Source organism: Phocoena sinus, chromosome 8 (genome assembly GCF_008692025.1).
Source record: "Phocoena sinus isolate mPhoSin1 chromosome 8, mPhoSin1.pri, whole genome shotgun sequence".
NCBI classification, from domain to species: Eukaryota; Metazoa; Chordata; class Mammalia; order Artiodactyla; family Phocoenidae; genus Phocoena; species Phocoena sinus.
The window spans coordinates 66,121,222-66,137,742 of NC_045770.1; the positions used below are offsets into that span (position 1 = coordinate 66,121,222).

The 16,521-nt window shown below is 38.9% G+C and overlaps 1 protein-coding gene across 9 annotated transcripts in view; it reads left to right on the forward strand.

The window, feature by feature from the left end:
• The first annotated feature begins 1,866 nt into the window (after nucleotides 1-1,866).
• The window catches only part of USP47 (ubiquitin specific peptidase 47), a 122,117-nt gene continuing 107,462 nt past the window's right edge, over nucleotides 1,867-16,521 (forward strand). For 2 of the 9 annotated variants that reach the window (XM_032639110.1, XM_032639111.1), the window contains exon 1: nucleotides 1,881-2,136. In XM_032639110.1, coding sequence (XP_032495001.1) covers nucleotides 2,098-2,136 — 39 coding nt within the window. In that variant the 5' untranslated portion in view covers nucleotides 1,881-2,097. Of the gene's footprint in view, nucleotides 2,137-16,521 lie in introns of all 9 variants that reach the window. The other 7 variants (XM_032639102.1, XM_032639105.1, XM_032639104.1 and 4 more) reach the window with 5 other exon arrangements.

A 16,521-nucleotide genomic window follows, 5' to 3' on the forward strand; every position in this document is an offset into this window, starting at 1 on the left:
TAGCATGAGCTCTACAGAAGCCATCTTATTAACTAGTGGGCATGACATTTTGAAATCAGAGATCTGGAAATATTTCCATTATGTGATTTTGATGCAAAATGACGTATGTGTGCTAACCAAGGCTGGGACTGCAGTGAGGCAAGTGAGGCATTCACCTCACACATGAAATTTAAGGGGATGCCCCAAAGTCAGCAATCAAGATAAATATCTAAACGCAATATTTTAAAAAGTCAAAATTAATGCAAAAACCTATGATAAACAAAATATCAAAATTTTAAGTAAAGACAAGATCAGTACTCTTAAAAAAAAACCTTATACATGTACACTAAAATTTGAAGACAGAATTTTGCAACTTGTTAAAAGAAATCTTCCAGGCAATGCATTCCAAAGAGTTTTGAAAATATATAACAATGCAACTTCTTCTGCTGACATCAGGGAAGATAGAAAGTTACAAGCTGAGTTTCAACAAAAACTTTTCATGGTTGGTGGACAGAGGTGATAAAAATGGATACTTGCATTAGAAGAGCAGCCAAAGATGTACTTCTTCCATTAAGATCTAAATATCTTTGTAAGTTATCTTTTTCAGCTTATGACAGCCGTTAAAACAAAGTACAGAAATAACCTGAACGTTGAATCACACATTTTAATAACCATTTCATAAAGTATTACAGATTTTTAAAACCACTGAAACCTAGTCAATCATATTGCTTCCATTAAATATTTTTAGCAAGAATAACAAGGATTTTTAAAAAGACAATTAATATAGAAAATAACTCTTACAGTTACTTTAAATGTTTATTTCATCTTCATCCTTTTACGCTTTAAAAATGCTTTATGTCATACACAACAGGAACACAACAGGACGTGTATATAACTTACATCAGTATACAGACTTTTTTTTTGTAATAGGGAAGTGCAATCAAAAAAAGTTTGGAGAGCACAGGTACAGGTAGTTAATGCCGTGGGTGTTAGGAAAGTGGCAGGATTATATTATCTCAGCGTGCTGTAGAATCGCTGTACCACGGAAGTCTTCGTGAAGGACACCGCACCAGGTTTTCATAAACGGAGGTTTGAGGAATGAGCAGGATTTAGAAAAATAACTATTGCAAAATTTGTTGCCTATAAAACAGAGCACAGTGCTTACTGCCAGAGGAGATTAAAGTACTCTAAAAACACTTTTAAAAGGAGATCCTAGGTCCAAACTGCAGCCCTGCTCTCTGAAGCTATCTCAGCCCCAGACTTGAACCTGTCGGAGAAGGAAGTTCCCCGAAATGGCCCAGGAGAGTGCAGCTCTGAAGGAGGGGGACTGGAGGGAGAGTGATACCACTTTTCCAAGCCATGGGCTGTCCCCTCCCCTAGCAGGAGGCCAGCCGTGAGGTCCCTTGAGCTGTGCCCTCGGGAGGGTGGAGAGAGGGGAAAAGAAAACGCAGTCCTTTCTGGGTGGGACCGTGTCTGAGCGCAGAGGCCGGGGGGCGGGGGAGGGGGGTCTGTGAAGAGGGGGTGAGTTCAGGTGCTTTTCTAACCGGGAGGGAGAGCAGTGTTGGTAGTAGGGCCAGAGGAGCGGCTTTAGGCTCGAGTCTCTTCCTGGTGGTCAGGGAGTCCGAAGAACCCAGGAAGGCATGGAGGACCCTAAGGCCTGGTCCTTTCCTTGACGGCAGAGGGACTCCCGAGATGGACAGTCCAGAAACCCGCTCCGGAAAGCATTTTCTTGGCCGCTCAACTAACTTTATACATCCCGAGGCTAAGAGCTGAGGTAATTAGATGCGAGCGACAGCTGTCTCGGCACCTTGGGCGCCAGGCACCTGGCTTGGAGCCCGACGGCCCGAATTCTCGCGAGAACGGCAGCCGCCATTTTTCCATTGATTGCGGCGGGCTGGGGGAGGGGCCGACGACGAAGGCGGCTGCGGCGGCGACGACGGCGGAGCCTTGGGTCGGTGTCTGCGCGCTGGTGTCTGAGGCCCAGGCTGAGGCCTCTTCGGTAGCCCGAGCGCAGGCGGTGGTGAGGATGACGGCCGCTGCCATTTTCTCCTGAGCTAGAGCCGCCGCTACCCTCCCCCTCCCCCGGCAGGGCGGAGAGGAGCGGCCGGAGTCTGAGCGATGGTGCCCGGCGAGGAGAACCAACTGGTCCCGAAGGAGGTGAGGGGCCAGCGGAGGAGGCTAGGCCCGAGGCCTGCGGCCGCTCTAGGCAGCGCAGGCCGAGGCGAGGGGCCGGCTGCGGGCCCAGCTCGTGGGCCGGCCCGCCTGTGGGGGAAGGAGGTGTTGGGGGTGCATGGTGGGTGCGACGAGCAATTGGGAGACCCGACTGGGTCTAGGGGGCCGGGGAGCGGAGACCTCTCCCCTTGGGTTTCTGGGGCTGGACAAATAAAGGAGCGCACTGGAAGGAATCGGGTCCTGCTCTGGGGGAGAAGGTGGCTTCTCAAGTAGTTATTTAACACGTTGAGCCAAGGTAGAGAGGTGATTTCAAAGAAAACATTCTGCAACACTGGTAGACGGGCACGACAGGGTGACGGTGCTGCTTCTGGTTTTGACAGTGGCAGTGTATAGCTTTCAGGGCTTGTGAAATCTACACCCAGCTTGAGCTTCGTGGGAGGGCAGTTAACTGCTACGACTTTTTTGAACAACTGTTTCTTACTTGGTAGTACTATGGGCCTGCCTAAATGGGGCCTCCCAATGATCGATGAAAAGTAGTAAATGCGACTTCCACGTAAAGGTAAGAGATAGCGAAGCATTACCATATGGAGAGCTGAATTACTTTTTGTAGTTGGGCTGTGTACGCCAGTTTGGGTGACTTCTTAAATTCTTAAAAGCAAGTGATATGAGAAGGCTTGACTTCTTGGCTTCTCTTGAATAGTAGGAGAGGATTAATGGTAGAATCCAGCACTGGCCAGGGAATTTCAACATATTAATAGTATCTCTGTTGGCTTTATAAATATCTTCAGGGTATCCAAACGTGTATTTTTAACTGGTTGATCATCAGGCGAATGCTTTGGATATTTAGTTCTCATATACCTTAAATAGAGGCAAGTGTCCGTTGAAATTAGCTATGTTGGATCTTGATATTTTTGAGTGATGTTCTTAAAAATTCTTAATTCTTTTTTTTTTTTTTGCCTTTTTTGGCTGCTTTATAGCAATTTGTTGCTACTTGACCAAGCTCCGACACTGCAAAAGTGTTATTGGAGTTGTGTATGTATGATATGAATATTTTCCCAACATTATCAGATGATTGTTTTGCAAGGACAGTTTTTTTTTAAACTAAGTTATCATGTGTCAGTATTTATTCATCAAGCACCACCAACTCTGCAAAGCAGATAAACAGATGAATTAATCAGAATTCTTGCCGTGGGAGCTTTTAAGGCTACTAAGGAAGGTAACACTAGTATTCATTGAACTCCAAGTAAGGACTAGGTACTTTTCTACAAAGGTAACTCTCATGCAGGGATGGAAGTGATAGGTGCTATGAGAGATATAAAAATGAATTTTCTTTTAGAGCTACATAGTGCTGGTTTTCATTCCTATGAAAAGCAAAGTTAGTCCTTTATTTTATTTTATTTTTTTAATTAATTAATTTATGGCTGCATTGGGTCAGGCTTTCTCTAGTTGTGGTGAACGGGGTTACTCTTCCTTGTGGTGTGCGAGCTTCTCATTGTGGTGGCTTCTCTTGTTGCCTAGGCGCGCATGGGCTCTAGGCGCGCGGGCTCAGTAGTTGTGGCTCGCGGGCTCTAGAGCGCAGGCTCAGTAGTGTGGCTCACGGGCTTAGTTGCTCTGCGGCATGTGGGATCTTCCAGGACCTGGGCTCGAACCCATGTCCCCTGCATTGGCAGGCGGATTCTTAACCACTGCGCCACTAGGGAAGTCCCTTTCTTAATTTTTTGACCGTTAGAAAGTATAATATAGGTGGAACTTTGCTTTAAGGAAGCCCAATATTAGGTTTATTTCCCTAATAATTTGATTTATAGAAAACATGGTGTAAATAAACACTTTCACAGGAACATACCTGAAATGCTGCCTTTACCTTTTGGATTTTAAAGATTAAACGCCTCTCCTTTAAGACTAACTCCCTTACCTGAGGCTTCAAACTCATCCCCACTTCCAACATTTTTTTTTTTTTTTCCCTACTCTTTCTGGACCACATGCCTTTATTTTCTGTTTCCTAGACTCATCTTCAGTCTTTTCTTTTTCCCTGACTCCTTTTTTGATTCCTGGAAACTTGCACAGTACTCTCAAATCTCAAAAGTCTGTCACTGTTTTAGCTAGCTAAGTAATTCATTCTTTTTTGATGGCCATACTTCTCTTCTTGAATTCTTGCCTGCTTCTCTTCCTTGAATTTTCTTTTGCATTTGATACTTAAAAATAATTCCTTGATTTTAGTAATACTGTACTTTGGGGCCTTTTGCCCCTGCCTGTTTGTACTATCTGACCACTCATTTAGTCAATGTCTTTCTCTTTTTTTCTGTGTCATTAATTATCACTTTCGTCTCATCTTTGTTATCCCTTGTCTGGTCTTTTTCAGTAGGAGTAGAATTATATAGTGCTAAAGCTGAGAGAACACATAGTGACCATTTAGTAACTTATACCCCTTCACTTCTATAGATGAGGAAATGAGGGCCAGAAGATTGAAAGTGACTTGTTCAGGGTCACATAATGAGTAAATAAATGACAGAGCTAGGACTAGAACTCACATCCCCTTGATTATACTCTGTTTTACACATCCCTTCATGGAACCTAGAGGCTCCGTAAAAGTAGTATGTAACTCTCTAAGTCCATTTACTATGTGAAAATAAATTACAGAATTTTAAAATGTCTTACTTCTGTTCTACTGGCTTATTACCAACAATTTGGCGGGCTTTTCTTTTTTAGAGAACCTCTGACACTTACTAGATTTAGATATTGGTTAAATGTGTGCATCCATGTGTGTGCAGTTGTTGAACGAATAGTATGTTATTCTGGTCCCTGAAGCTCAAGGACAAGTGTACCTTAGAGGACTGCTGAAGAAGGCAGCTTAGTGTCATGCAGGGCTTGGCAAACTAGTCCCTGGGCCAAATTCAGCCCACAGCCTGTTTTGTTTGGCCCATGAGTTAAGAATGATTTTTACATTTTCAAATTGTTGAAAAAAAATCAAAATAATAAAAATAATCTGTGACACATGGAAGTATATGAAGTTTAGATTTCATATATTTCATTTAGATTTTGTATATTCATTTCAGTATTCATAAATAAAGTTTTATTGGAACACATTGATGCCCATTTATTTACTATTATCTATGGCTGTAGCAGAATTGTGTAGTTGATACAGATGCTGTATGCAGGATAAGTTTGAAACTATTTAGCTTGGTGTTCAATGCCTAGTACACTTTGATTCTGGCCACAGTCTGCCCTTTCAGCTTATCTCTTCTTCCTCAAAACAAGTTTTTAATGCAGCCAAACAGGTTTTTCTCTAACTTGCTTTTCACTTCTATTTGTGCTAACTCTTCTTTCTTACTTCTGCCCACTGATACAGAACATTCATACACATCTTTCCCTCAGTACCTCATATCTCATTTATTCTAAAAAGCCTTTTCTGACCGTTTAACCTTAAGGATTTCTCCTTCTTAGAAGACTTTTATATATGAATAGAATTCATTTGGCAATTAATAAATAGTGCTTTGTGACATCTTTTATGGTCTCAGACTGTATTTTATTATTATTCATTATGGATTTCTTGACAGCAGAGATCTTTGTGTGTGTCTGTCTCTTTCTCTCTCTCTCTCTTTTTTTTTTTGGTATGTATTATAGGTCTAAGACAGTGTGCTTTCTGAAGGACACTGATCTTCAGTAATATTCATTGATATGGTTACAGGGTTGCAAGGAAACTTAAGAGTTCTAACCAATTTCCCCTGCTTGGTTATTTTCCACAACATCCTTGGCAAACTGTTTTCCAGCCTTTGCTTGAATACCTTCATGACATCTCTGATAACATCTTTGTCTTAGAAGAGATCTGTTTTAAGTTTTTGAGTTGAGAGAAGTCTAGATCTCTGTAGCTGCCATCTTTTGATAGTTGCCCCTAAACAACAGAGAAATCTTAAATCATTTTGCATAGGACAGCTTTTTCTCATTGTTGAAGAGGGGGCAGGGGAGGAGGACTGGGCATCCACAGTTCTTTGTTTCTCAGTTGCTTTCTTTTAGACATAATCCAGTGTTTTTAATATTTCTCCTAATTGTTGTACCCAGAGGAGAGCAAAGTGAGTGTGGTCTGTTCTTTGTGGTAAACAACAAAGCATTTCACCTCACTTTTTCACTCTACTATATGTCTTTGAATTGTTTTATATTGATGTTGACTTTGAGATCTCTTTTAATGTCATTCCACTTGCATTTATTGCATCATTGTTTTTATTATTCTGTTTCCTTATAAGGATTTGTGACATTAATATTTGTTGTGTACTCACTGTACGTTACTGTACGCTGCCATATAGGGAATATTTAGATAAAATTATTTTTTCCTCAAGTATTTTATAGTATAATTAAGGATAAAAGGTACATATTACTAATAGTTTTAAAATAATACTTTCACTGCAATACTTAAAGTGGCGTCCAAGGAGTATATAAATGTAGAAAGGATAGAAAAATGAAAGAAAAAGAATATTTAGTTCCATATCTCAGTGGATTTTTTTCTGCCTCTCTTTTCCATATAATAAACACTACTTATATCTGGAACTAATGATGATAATAATAACCAAAATTTATTGAGCATTTATTATATGTCACATACTGTTGTATGTGCTTTGTGTGTATTAACTCATTTGAACTTCACAATGACCTCATAACTATATCAGGGCCGTTGATATTGAGAGCCCTCAAAACATTAAAACAACTTGTTTTTCATCTCTATTGTCTGTTTTTTTAAAAAAATAAATTCAATTAATATTATAGAACATGTCAAATGAGTATTCTTTTAATTTGTATGGCTTCAACCTTTGATTGTAATTTACACATTTATATCTACAGCCCTGACCTCTCTTCTAGTTTCGGATTTGCACCTGCATACTAGATATCTCTACTTGGTTGTACTCTAGGACCTACAGATTAAATATGTGTAATATCAACCTCATTTCTCTTTCCTCTCTTCTCATGTCCTCCTCCCAGCATAGTTCTTTCTTTGTATTCTCTTGTTCAGTTAGTGTCATCATCATCTGTTTATTTGCTTAAGTTGGAACAGTTTTTTGACTCCTCCTTTTTCCTTTTTTCCATATATAGTTAAATTGTCACTTGAAAAATATCTCTTGTATCCTTACCTTTCTCTTCGTGGCTCTGCCTCTATTTTCTCATTCAAATGTAGCCCTTTTAAATGGTCTGTGTTCTTCTAGGCTCTTTTCTTTTCGTAACCGTCCTCACCATGACAGCCATTACCTTCTAAAACACATGACATTATGACTTACCTGTTTTAAAGTTTATAATTATTACCCTCTGATTGCAAATTGAATACTAGGTAATATTAATAAACACTATGCACCAGACACTGTGCTAAACAATTTACACACTTAATATCTATAAAGCGCTTTAAGGCATCTCTTATCTTTCATTATGTATTTTATAGATAGATAGAAAGAAAGTAAGGCTTAAAGAGTAAGTAACTTGGGATTCCCTGGTGGCGCAGTGGTTAAGAATCCGCCTGCCAATGCAGGGGACACGGGTTCGAGCCCTGGTCCAGGAAGATTCCACATGCTGTGGAGCAACTAAGCCCATGCGCCACAACTACTGAGCCTGTGCTCTAGAGCCCGCATGCCACAACTACTGAGCCCACGTGCCACAACTACTGAAGCCCACGTGCCTGGAGCCCGTGCTCCACAACAAGAGAAGGCACCGCAATGAGAAGCCTGTGTACCCCAACAAAGAGTAGCCCCTGCTCGCCGCAACTAGAGAAAGCCCATGCACAGCAATGAAGACCCAACGCAGCCAAAAAAAAAAGAGTAAGTAACTTATTCAAAGTTGTATAGCTGTTTGTTTCTAAGTCATTGTGGCCTTAATCAGTAGGAAAGTCCTTCATAATGTAGCCTCAATTGATTTGTTTTTTAAAATTAATTTTTGTCAAAGTTATACATGCACATATTGAAAAGAGTTGAATAACTCTGCTCTGCAGATTCTCCCTCCCCTTCATTTTGGGCTCTCCGGAGGCAACCACTTGCTACTCATTCTTTTGATATTTATCTCCATATTTCAAAATAGTATGCCTGTAGTTTTCCCTCGTGATTTTTTTCAGTTGAATGGCTTGTCTACGGACTTCCCGCAATGGAAGATTCGGTTTACCACTATCCCCAAACACAGACACACTTCTCAATTCTGCCCAATCCTTCCAATATTGTCATATTGCAAGTTGTTTGGATACATCAAGTTTCAAAGTTTATATCAATGTCACTGTATTCATAGTTGAGCCTTGTAGTTTATTGTGATGATTTTTCCTTCCTGTACAGTATTTTGTTTTCCATGAGTTAATATTTTCTAAGAATTTGCTTTTGCTTTGTTTTCTATGTATTTATCATTAATTTAACCAAGTGGTTCTCAATTGGGGGCAACCGAGGGGATATTGGCTGTGTTGGGTAGGTGAGGGAGGGCAGGAGTGTGCTACTGATATCTAGCGAGCAGAAGCCAGCTATGCTGCCAAGCATCATCCTGCACTGCACTGGACCGCCTCCCATGGCAAAGAATTATGTGGTCCAAAATGTCAATAAAAACTCTGATTTAGTCCAAACTCTCAAGTGTATGAGTCTTCTCCTTATGTTCACAACTACCAATTTTTTGATGAATTTTCTTGAATTGCAGCTGCTGTCTTAGATTTGCCTTTACAATCATCTTAGAAGTTTCCGTCAGGTCTCTCTTGTATTAGAGCTCCTGGTTCTGTATCTGATGTCTTCATCTTTCTTTGTGTTCTTATTTTGGAGGACCACTTTCAATAGCTTTCTGGATGGGCTATAATTTTTTCAAGACTTCACATGTCTGAAAATGTTTCTACCCTCTTGCTTTATAGATAGTTTGGCTGGGCAGAGAATTCTCGGTCAGAAATAATTTTCTCTCAGAACTTTGAATACATTGCTCCATTGCCATATTGTTTTCAGTGTTGCTGTTGAGACATCAGATGCCTAGAAGATTTTTTTTTAATTAATTAATTAATTATTAGCTGCGCTGGGTCTTCGTTGCTGTGTGCGGGCTTTCTCTGGTTGCCGCGAGCAGGGCCTGCTCTTCGTTACGCTGTGCAGGCTTCTCATTGCCATGGCTTCTCTCTGCCACGGCTTCTCTCGTTGCAGAACACGGTCTCTAGGTGCGCAGGCTTCAGTAGTTGCAGCGTGCGGGCTCAGTAGTTGTGACGCACAGGCTTAGTTGCTCCGCAGCATGTGGGATCTTCCCGGACCAGGGATCGAACCCGTGTCCCCTGCATTGGCAGGCAGATTCTTAACCACTGCACTACCAGGGAAGTCCCTGCCTAGCTGATTTTGAATCTTACTTTTCCTCTCTGGAAGCCTGGAGAACCTTTTCCCCTAGAGTTCTGAAATTCCTGTATTATGTGTACAGGTCAGTTTTTTTCCACTTCTGGGTTCAGGGTAGTCTTATTCAATCTGATATTTGTATCATCAGTTCTGGGAAATTTTCTTAAGTCATTTCTTTTGTTTCTTCCCCTTCATTTTCTCTGTTCTCTCTCTTGAATTCCTATTATTTAGGTAATGGGTCTACTGTCTTGGTTTCTCTAATTTTCTTCTGTTTACCTCTATTTTCCATTTCTTTTCCTTTTTCCTCTGTTTTCTGGGAGATTTTTCTCAATTTTATCTTCTGATTCTTCTACTAAGGTTTTATTTCTGCTGTCATGTTTATAATTTCCAAGTACTCTTTTTTTTTCTGAAAAAGTTTTAATATATCCTGATATATCCTGTTTTTGATATCCTATTTGTTTTATGGATGCAGTGTCTTATCTCTCTTAGGAAATTATTGATACTTTTCTTCTCTGCATATTCTCTCTTTTCTCCAAATTTCCTTTTTCTGTTTGTTTGCTTTGGGCTTTGTCTTTCATATTAGATGCTTTTTTTAGATGTCTGGTATTCCTTGGAACTCAATGCTTATTTAGAAGAGGGGCCTTAAAAAGCTGAATGGAAGCTCTGCCAGTGGGTAATTATGGTTTTCCCTGTACTTTAGATATGTGTGGTTAATTTCCTTGTAGACTCCCAGTGACACGTTTTTCCCTTGTGCTGAATTGATTTCCCAGAAAAGATTTCTGATCTTTTGCTTGGAGAGAACAAGCTTGGGAGCTGAGTAGGAAACGGGGTTGTGAGTTTCATCATAAAGTACATGAATACCATTTCATTTACTTCTCCAGTTTTCAATGTGGCAGCCCTCAAATTTGATTGCACCTGGCATCCTCTAGTCCAGAGATACCTTGTTTTATGCTCTTCTGAGATTGCTTAGTCTTTGCCAGGAAGGGTCAAAGAGTAAAAGAGGATCTGGGAGTTCTGACTGCTTCTTAAGCAGAATTTAATCTCTTATTCTAGCTTGGACTTCACTCTTGCTCCCAGAGTATCGGAAACTGCTAGTTCCTGAGCCTTTTCGGGTTTTTTCCCGTTTTTCTTTTTAAATTTTTATGGAAAGCTTGAAAAAAGAATACACAGAGTTCCCATATACCTGTCACCAAGCTTCTCCTCATGGTAACATATTTTATAACCACAGAACACTTATCAAAAGTAAGAAATTAACTTTAGTACAATACTATTAACTATACTATAGAATTTATTCAGATTTGACCAGTTTTCCACTAATGTTTCTTTTTATTCCAAGATCCAAATTCAGAGTCCCACATTGAATTTTGTTGTCATGTCTCCTTAGTTTCCTCTTATCTGTGACAATTTCTCAGACTTTCCTTCTCTTTCATGACCTTGATATTTTGAGCAGCACTAGTCATTTTTGCAGAATCGCCCTCAATTTGGGTTTGTCTGATCTTTTCTCATGATTAGATTGAGGTTATTAAAGAGAAGGCTGTCACAGAAGTGATATGTCCTTCTCTGTGCATCATTTGGCGGGGGGTAGTGGGGGGACATGATGCTGATGTGTCCTACTGTGATGTTAACCTTTGATCACTTGGTTCAGGTGATTCTGCTAGGTTTCTCCACTGTAAAGTTACTATTTTCCTCTTTAATAATTACTAACTACTTTGAGACCATGCAGATATCCTGTTTCAGCTTAAACTTCTGCCCACTAGTTTTAGCATCCATTTATAGATCTTGTTACTGTTGCATTCTAATAGTGATTTTCTGTTTCCCTCATTATTTCTACATTTATTAATTGGAATTCTTTTGTGAGGAAGAGTTGTCCCTTCTCCCACATTTATTTACTTAATTATTTATTTATGTCAGTATAGACTTAAGATATTTATTTTATTCTTTCGATTATAACCCCAAACTATTGTTATTTATTTTGTTGCTCAAATTGTTCCAGTTTTGGCCACGGGGAGCTCTTTCTGGTTGGCATCTGTGCTCATCCTTGCCTTTTGAGCACTTCTGTACTTTGTGGCACCACATAAAGCTTCAACCCATCTTATACTTGCCCTGCCCCAACCCTGCAATCAACCACTTCTCCAGAGAGTTTAGGGGTCTTTTGGTATAATTGTAACTGTGGTATGTCCTGTAAGCCAGGTGTCTTTGTTTTTCTAGGCTAATGTAGGTTTCAGTCTTCTCAGGTGTAATTGTCACTACCACTTGTTCTGCTTTCTAGCTTCTAAAATTGTGTTTCTGGTTTCCTATGGATTTATGCTCTTTAAAAAATTTCTTTATTCTTGTTTCAGAGAGGTTTTGGGAAGCTTTTGAGCTAAATGCTTGTATTCAATTTGTCCTCTTTGACCAGAAATTCTTAATGTTTTTGTTATCTCCTGTCCCAAGCCAATTTTGTTTTAGCCACATTCAACCACATTAGTTGCTGTTCCCTGATGTGCTGTATGCTTTCATGTGTCACTTGCCCTGAGTGAATAATATGAAATGTTTTTTAATACCTGCTTTTTAGGGAGTTTTAAATGGGTGAACTTTGATTTTACATGAAAACTATTTAAGTACTTTATTAAGTACATTTTTAGGATTCTTGCCTCTTATTTTCCAATTTTTGGATTAGTCACATAAATGTTTTGTGTCTTAGTACCAAATATTGTAAATTTTTTGCCAAAATGGAGGGGAGAGGCTTAGTGCATTTCTAGAGTACTAACATACCATCACCATCATAGCCCAAGTTGAAAGAAAAGATTGTATTGAAAATAGGGGGTTGTGTAGCACGGGGAACTCTGCCCAATATCATGTAACAACCTAAATGGGAAAAGAATTTGAAAAAGAATAGATACATGTATATGTATAACTGAATCACTTTGCTGTACACCTGAAACTATCACATTGTTAATCAACTGTACTCCAATATAAAATAAAAAGTTAAAAAATAAAAAGTTATTGCCCAAAAAAAAGAAAAAGAAAGGGGGTTGTGAAAAACATAGTATTAAATATACATTAAAATACCTATTGTAGGGCTTCCCTGGTGGCGCAGTGGTTGAGAGTCCGCCTGCCGATGCAGGGGACACGGGTTCGTGCCCCGGTCCGGGAGGATCCCACGTGCCGCGGAGCGGCTGGGCCCGTGAGCCATGGCTGCTGAACCTGCGCATCCGGAGCCTGTGCTCCGCAACGGGAGAGGCCACAACAGTGAGAGGCCCACGTACCGCAAAAAAAAAAAAATACCTATTGTAAATTTAGGTTCCAGAAGACATCGACTTTAAAAACTTGATTAATTGGTATTAAGGACCTTATTCAGTTCAGGCAACATGATAAGTGTCACGATATTCAGAGGCATATTCTTTTATGAGGCTTATTACATGGATTTTAAAGTGTTCTGTCTAGGTATTGCTGCTTAGAATCTAATTTTGTACAAACATTCTCCACTGTAAATGATGTGCTTTTTCACATCAAGATTCTTAAAGAATGTATTTTTCCTGAGCCTGCTTTTCTGTCAGTATAATGGAAGAAGGGATGGATATAGGTGTAGTGTAAGTGAACAGATGTCTCCTCTCTGCTCTACTGAATACTTCTGTTTACTTTGTCTCAGGGTGTGGGAGCAACAGTAATTGCCCTGTTCTTTTGTTTAATGGAACTAAACTGAAACAAGCATACCTAAAGTAGCCATGGACAGGAACATTTTCATTGACATAAAACTGTTGCTGCAATCCACTGTCGAGAGTGTTGAGAGATTACTGTTTTATGAAACTTACTGAGATACGTCTTGAATTTGTTGTTTGTTTTGTTTGTTTGTTTGTTTTTGGCCATGCTGCACTGATGGCAGGATCTTAGTTCCCCCACCAGGGATAGAAAGCAGGCCCTGGCAGTGGGAACACTAAGTCCTAACCACTGGACTGCCAGGGAATTCCCAATATGTTTATTTATTTATTTGTTTGTTTTGGCCATGCCATGCAGCTGTATTGAATTTTTTATGTTTTTAAAAAGCAAGCTTTTCAAATCCTACCCAACCAGCAAAATCTAGCCCTTCTTACTACTATAAGAAACTTTTCCTGATTCTCCTCTTTCAACCTGAGAGCATTTTTCTAACCCTGAAATCCCATAACATTGTAGCTTTTGACATTTGAAAAATTATAAGTTAATACCTTTATTATTTGTGTTAATACCTTTATTAGAAGCTCTTCAAAGTCAGGACACAACAGTCAGAGTGCCTGGGTTCAAATTCCAGTTTTGTGACCTTGGGCAAGTTATTTAACCTACCATTACCTAAGTTAAATGAGGATACTAGTAACCACCTCCTAGGGTTGTTGGGAACGGTTAATGAGTTAATACATACAAAGTGCCTTCCATTTAATAAGCACTCTTATAAATGTTATCTGTCATAATAAGTGTTACTATCTTCATTACTGTTATTACCTTCATCCTGTATTCTCCCTAGGGGCCAGCATAATGTACTGTACATTGTTGTTGTCCAATATGTATTGATTAAATAAAAATGAAGTCATATTTTAGTTATTAAATATGCTTAGTTGTTTGAAGTCGGGGATCTGATATGACCTGTCAGCATAAACCCTAAATGATTGTTAGATTTGACAGGTTCTTTTATATTATCAAGTAAGACCTGTTTTTGCTGCTTTTTGATAGTTGAAACATGTGACAAAGTACAAATGAAACTTTTTAGTCTAATGAGATCCTAAGAAAAATCGGTTTAGTGTATATAGATATTTGTTGAAATAACTTACTGGATCAGCAAGTTATTTGTGTATAAGTTTCAGTGTGAAATGTTATTTTAAAGCAGGATTCATGTTAAGAATAGTTTATTTCTGGGAGAACTTTATGTGTTTGATAATTCTGATTTTCAAAAATTCTAGAGTATAACCAGTTGACATGGATAGAAGAACCAATTAGCCTGTCTATTTTTGTCAGTTGTATTACTGATTGTGCTTTAGATTTGATGCTGTGTAATTGACTGCTATAAGACTTGCAGAGTCATTCAAATTAGCAAAAATATAGTGGCTTTCCAGTAGAGAAAAACTTAGGGCTAAGTGACATAATTAAGAAAAAAGATCTGGAATTTAAATCTTTCTGTATACAGTGAGTCCAGTACTTTTGGTTTAGCTTTAAGGAAAACCATGAACCTCATTTATCACCTAAGTGAAATTTTCTAGTATAACCAAAGCATTGTAATTTGACTATAAATACCTTTCTTGTTTCAAATGATATTACCTATTTTTATTTCATCATAAATACACTTTAATTATTCTTAATGTAGATTTCCATAGTTCTGGATGCTGTCGAATTCATTCAGTTAAGCATTGAGTTAGTAGCTGCCAAGAACCAGAGGATCAAAGATGAATAAGGAATGTGACCTAGTTCTAGTTGCTAGTCTAGTCTGGGAGACAAAAATTTGTAATGAGGCAAATGCATAATTTGGAAATAAAGTGGGACCATAGAGGAGGGAGCTACCACTACCAGCTTTATCTAGGGGATCCTGTGAGAATGTAACACTTAAATTAGGTCACAAAGGATGACTTGACTGCCAAGTAAAGAAGTAAGAGCTTTTAGTTAGGAGAAATGGCATTTAAAACACCCAAGTCTGTAATGCATTTTAAAAGTGGCAGAAAGTTTGGGGTAAATGCATGGGGTGCCTGGGGTTGAGTGAGAGAAGATAGTTCTGACAGATTGTGTTTTAAAATTCTGAAGGCTTTGTATGCCTAAAAGGAATTTAGGTTTTTATTGTGCAGAAATTAGTGGGCAGGAAATGTTTTTTTGGCAGAAAAAGTTAACCAATTTGTTTATAATTGTTACAAACAAATTCAGTGAAACTTGTTTGCTGAAACATTGTTTACTTGCATGAATGTTTTATATCGCTGCATTAATATTTACACACAAATGAAAATGGGGCAAGGCAGAATTTGCTATAATACCGATTCTCTCACCTGTTTTTTTTTTTTTTTTTTCATTTGCAGTCATATAATTAGGTACTTTTTTTTGTTTGTTCTTTTAAGAATAAAATGTTTCCCTTTCATAATGCATCTTAAGTGCATTCTCCACATTTGAGTCATCCTGGCAGGATATCCTTTGGCATAATTGTTACATATTTGATATGGATAACACACAGGTAGGTATCTTCAAATAGGCTAACTAGATAGGCCTCATTTGCCTCCAGAAATGTGCCAGTAGCTGCACTTTGGTAGTGTAGATCTGGTTTGAAGTCCTGAACACTTGCAAGTGAGAAGTTCAGTGTACTTCAGGGACAGCTGCAGTATGAGGCTTGTAAAAATGTGGTTTCTTCACCTTTTCAGTATAAGACATATTCTTGTGAGTGACTTTAGTAGCTGGTTGCTTTCTTGAGTGCTTTACCACTGGCTTTTTACAGGCATTTGTCTTAGTAGGAGCCATAGTATAGAGAACTCCTTGTTTATACCCCCCTTCTATTCGGCAGCTCAACAGACTAAAGTGGCACAGGTGCTAGAGTGATGACTGGTGGCGGCTGCAGCAGCAGCAGCAGCAACTGAGAACACCACAAGGAGTGTTAATAGGGGATTAATGAAATCTTCCCAAGGATTTCCCCAGTGCTCCAAATTCAATTGACTTTAATATTTTACTGAGAGGAGCTCTTGATTACAACCCCAGTTCCAGGTTGCATTAGAAAGTAGAATTTTTATATGACTTACCTGGTAAAAGATACATATTGCTTTAGTAAATATATCAATACATAAACTATCTATGAATTCATATACATTTCTTCCATTTTATAGATATAAAATGTCTACCTTTTTATGTGTTTAGGTATTTTAATTTTGTTGCCTTTAATTTTACGTACACCAAGTTGTATAATTTATTACTTTATTTATAGCACTTTGTGGTAATGAAAGGGAATTGGTGAAAAATTAGATACCTAACAATGAAGTCTCTTATTAAAAGACATCTAAGGGATTTCCCTGGCAGCCCAGAGGTTAAGACTTTGCCTTCCATTGCAGGGGTTGCTGGTTCGATCCTTGGTCGGGGAGGTAAGATCACACAT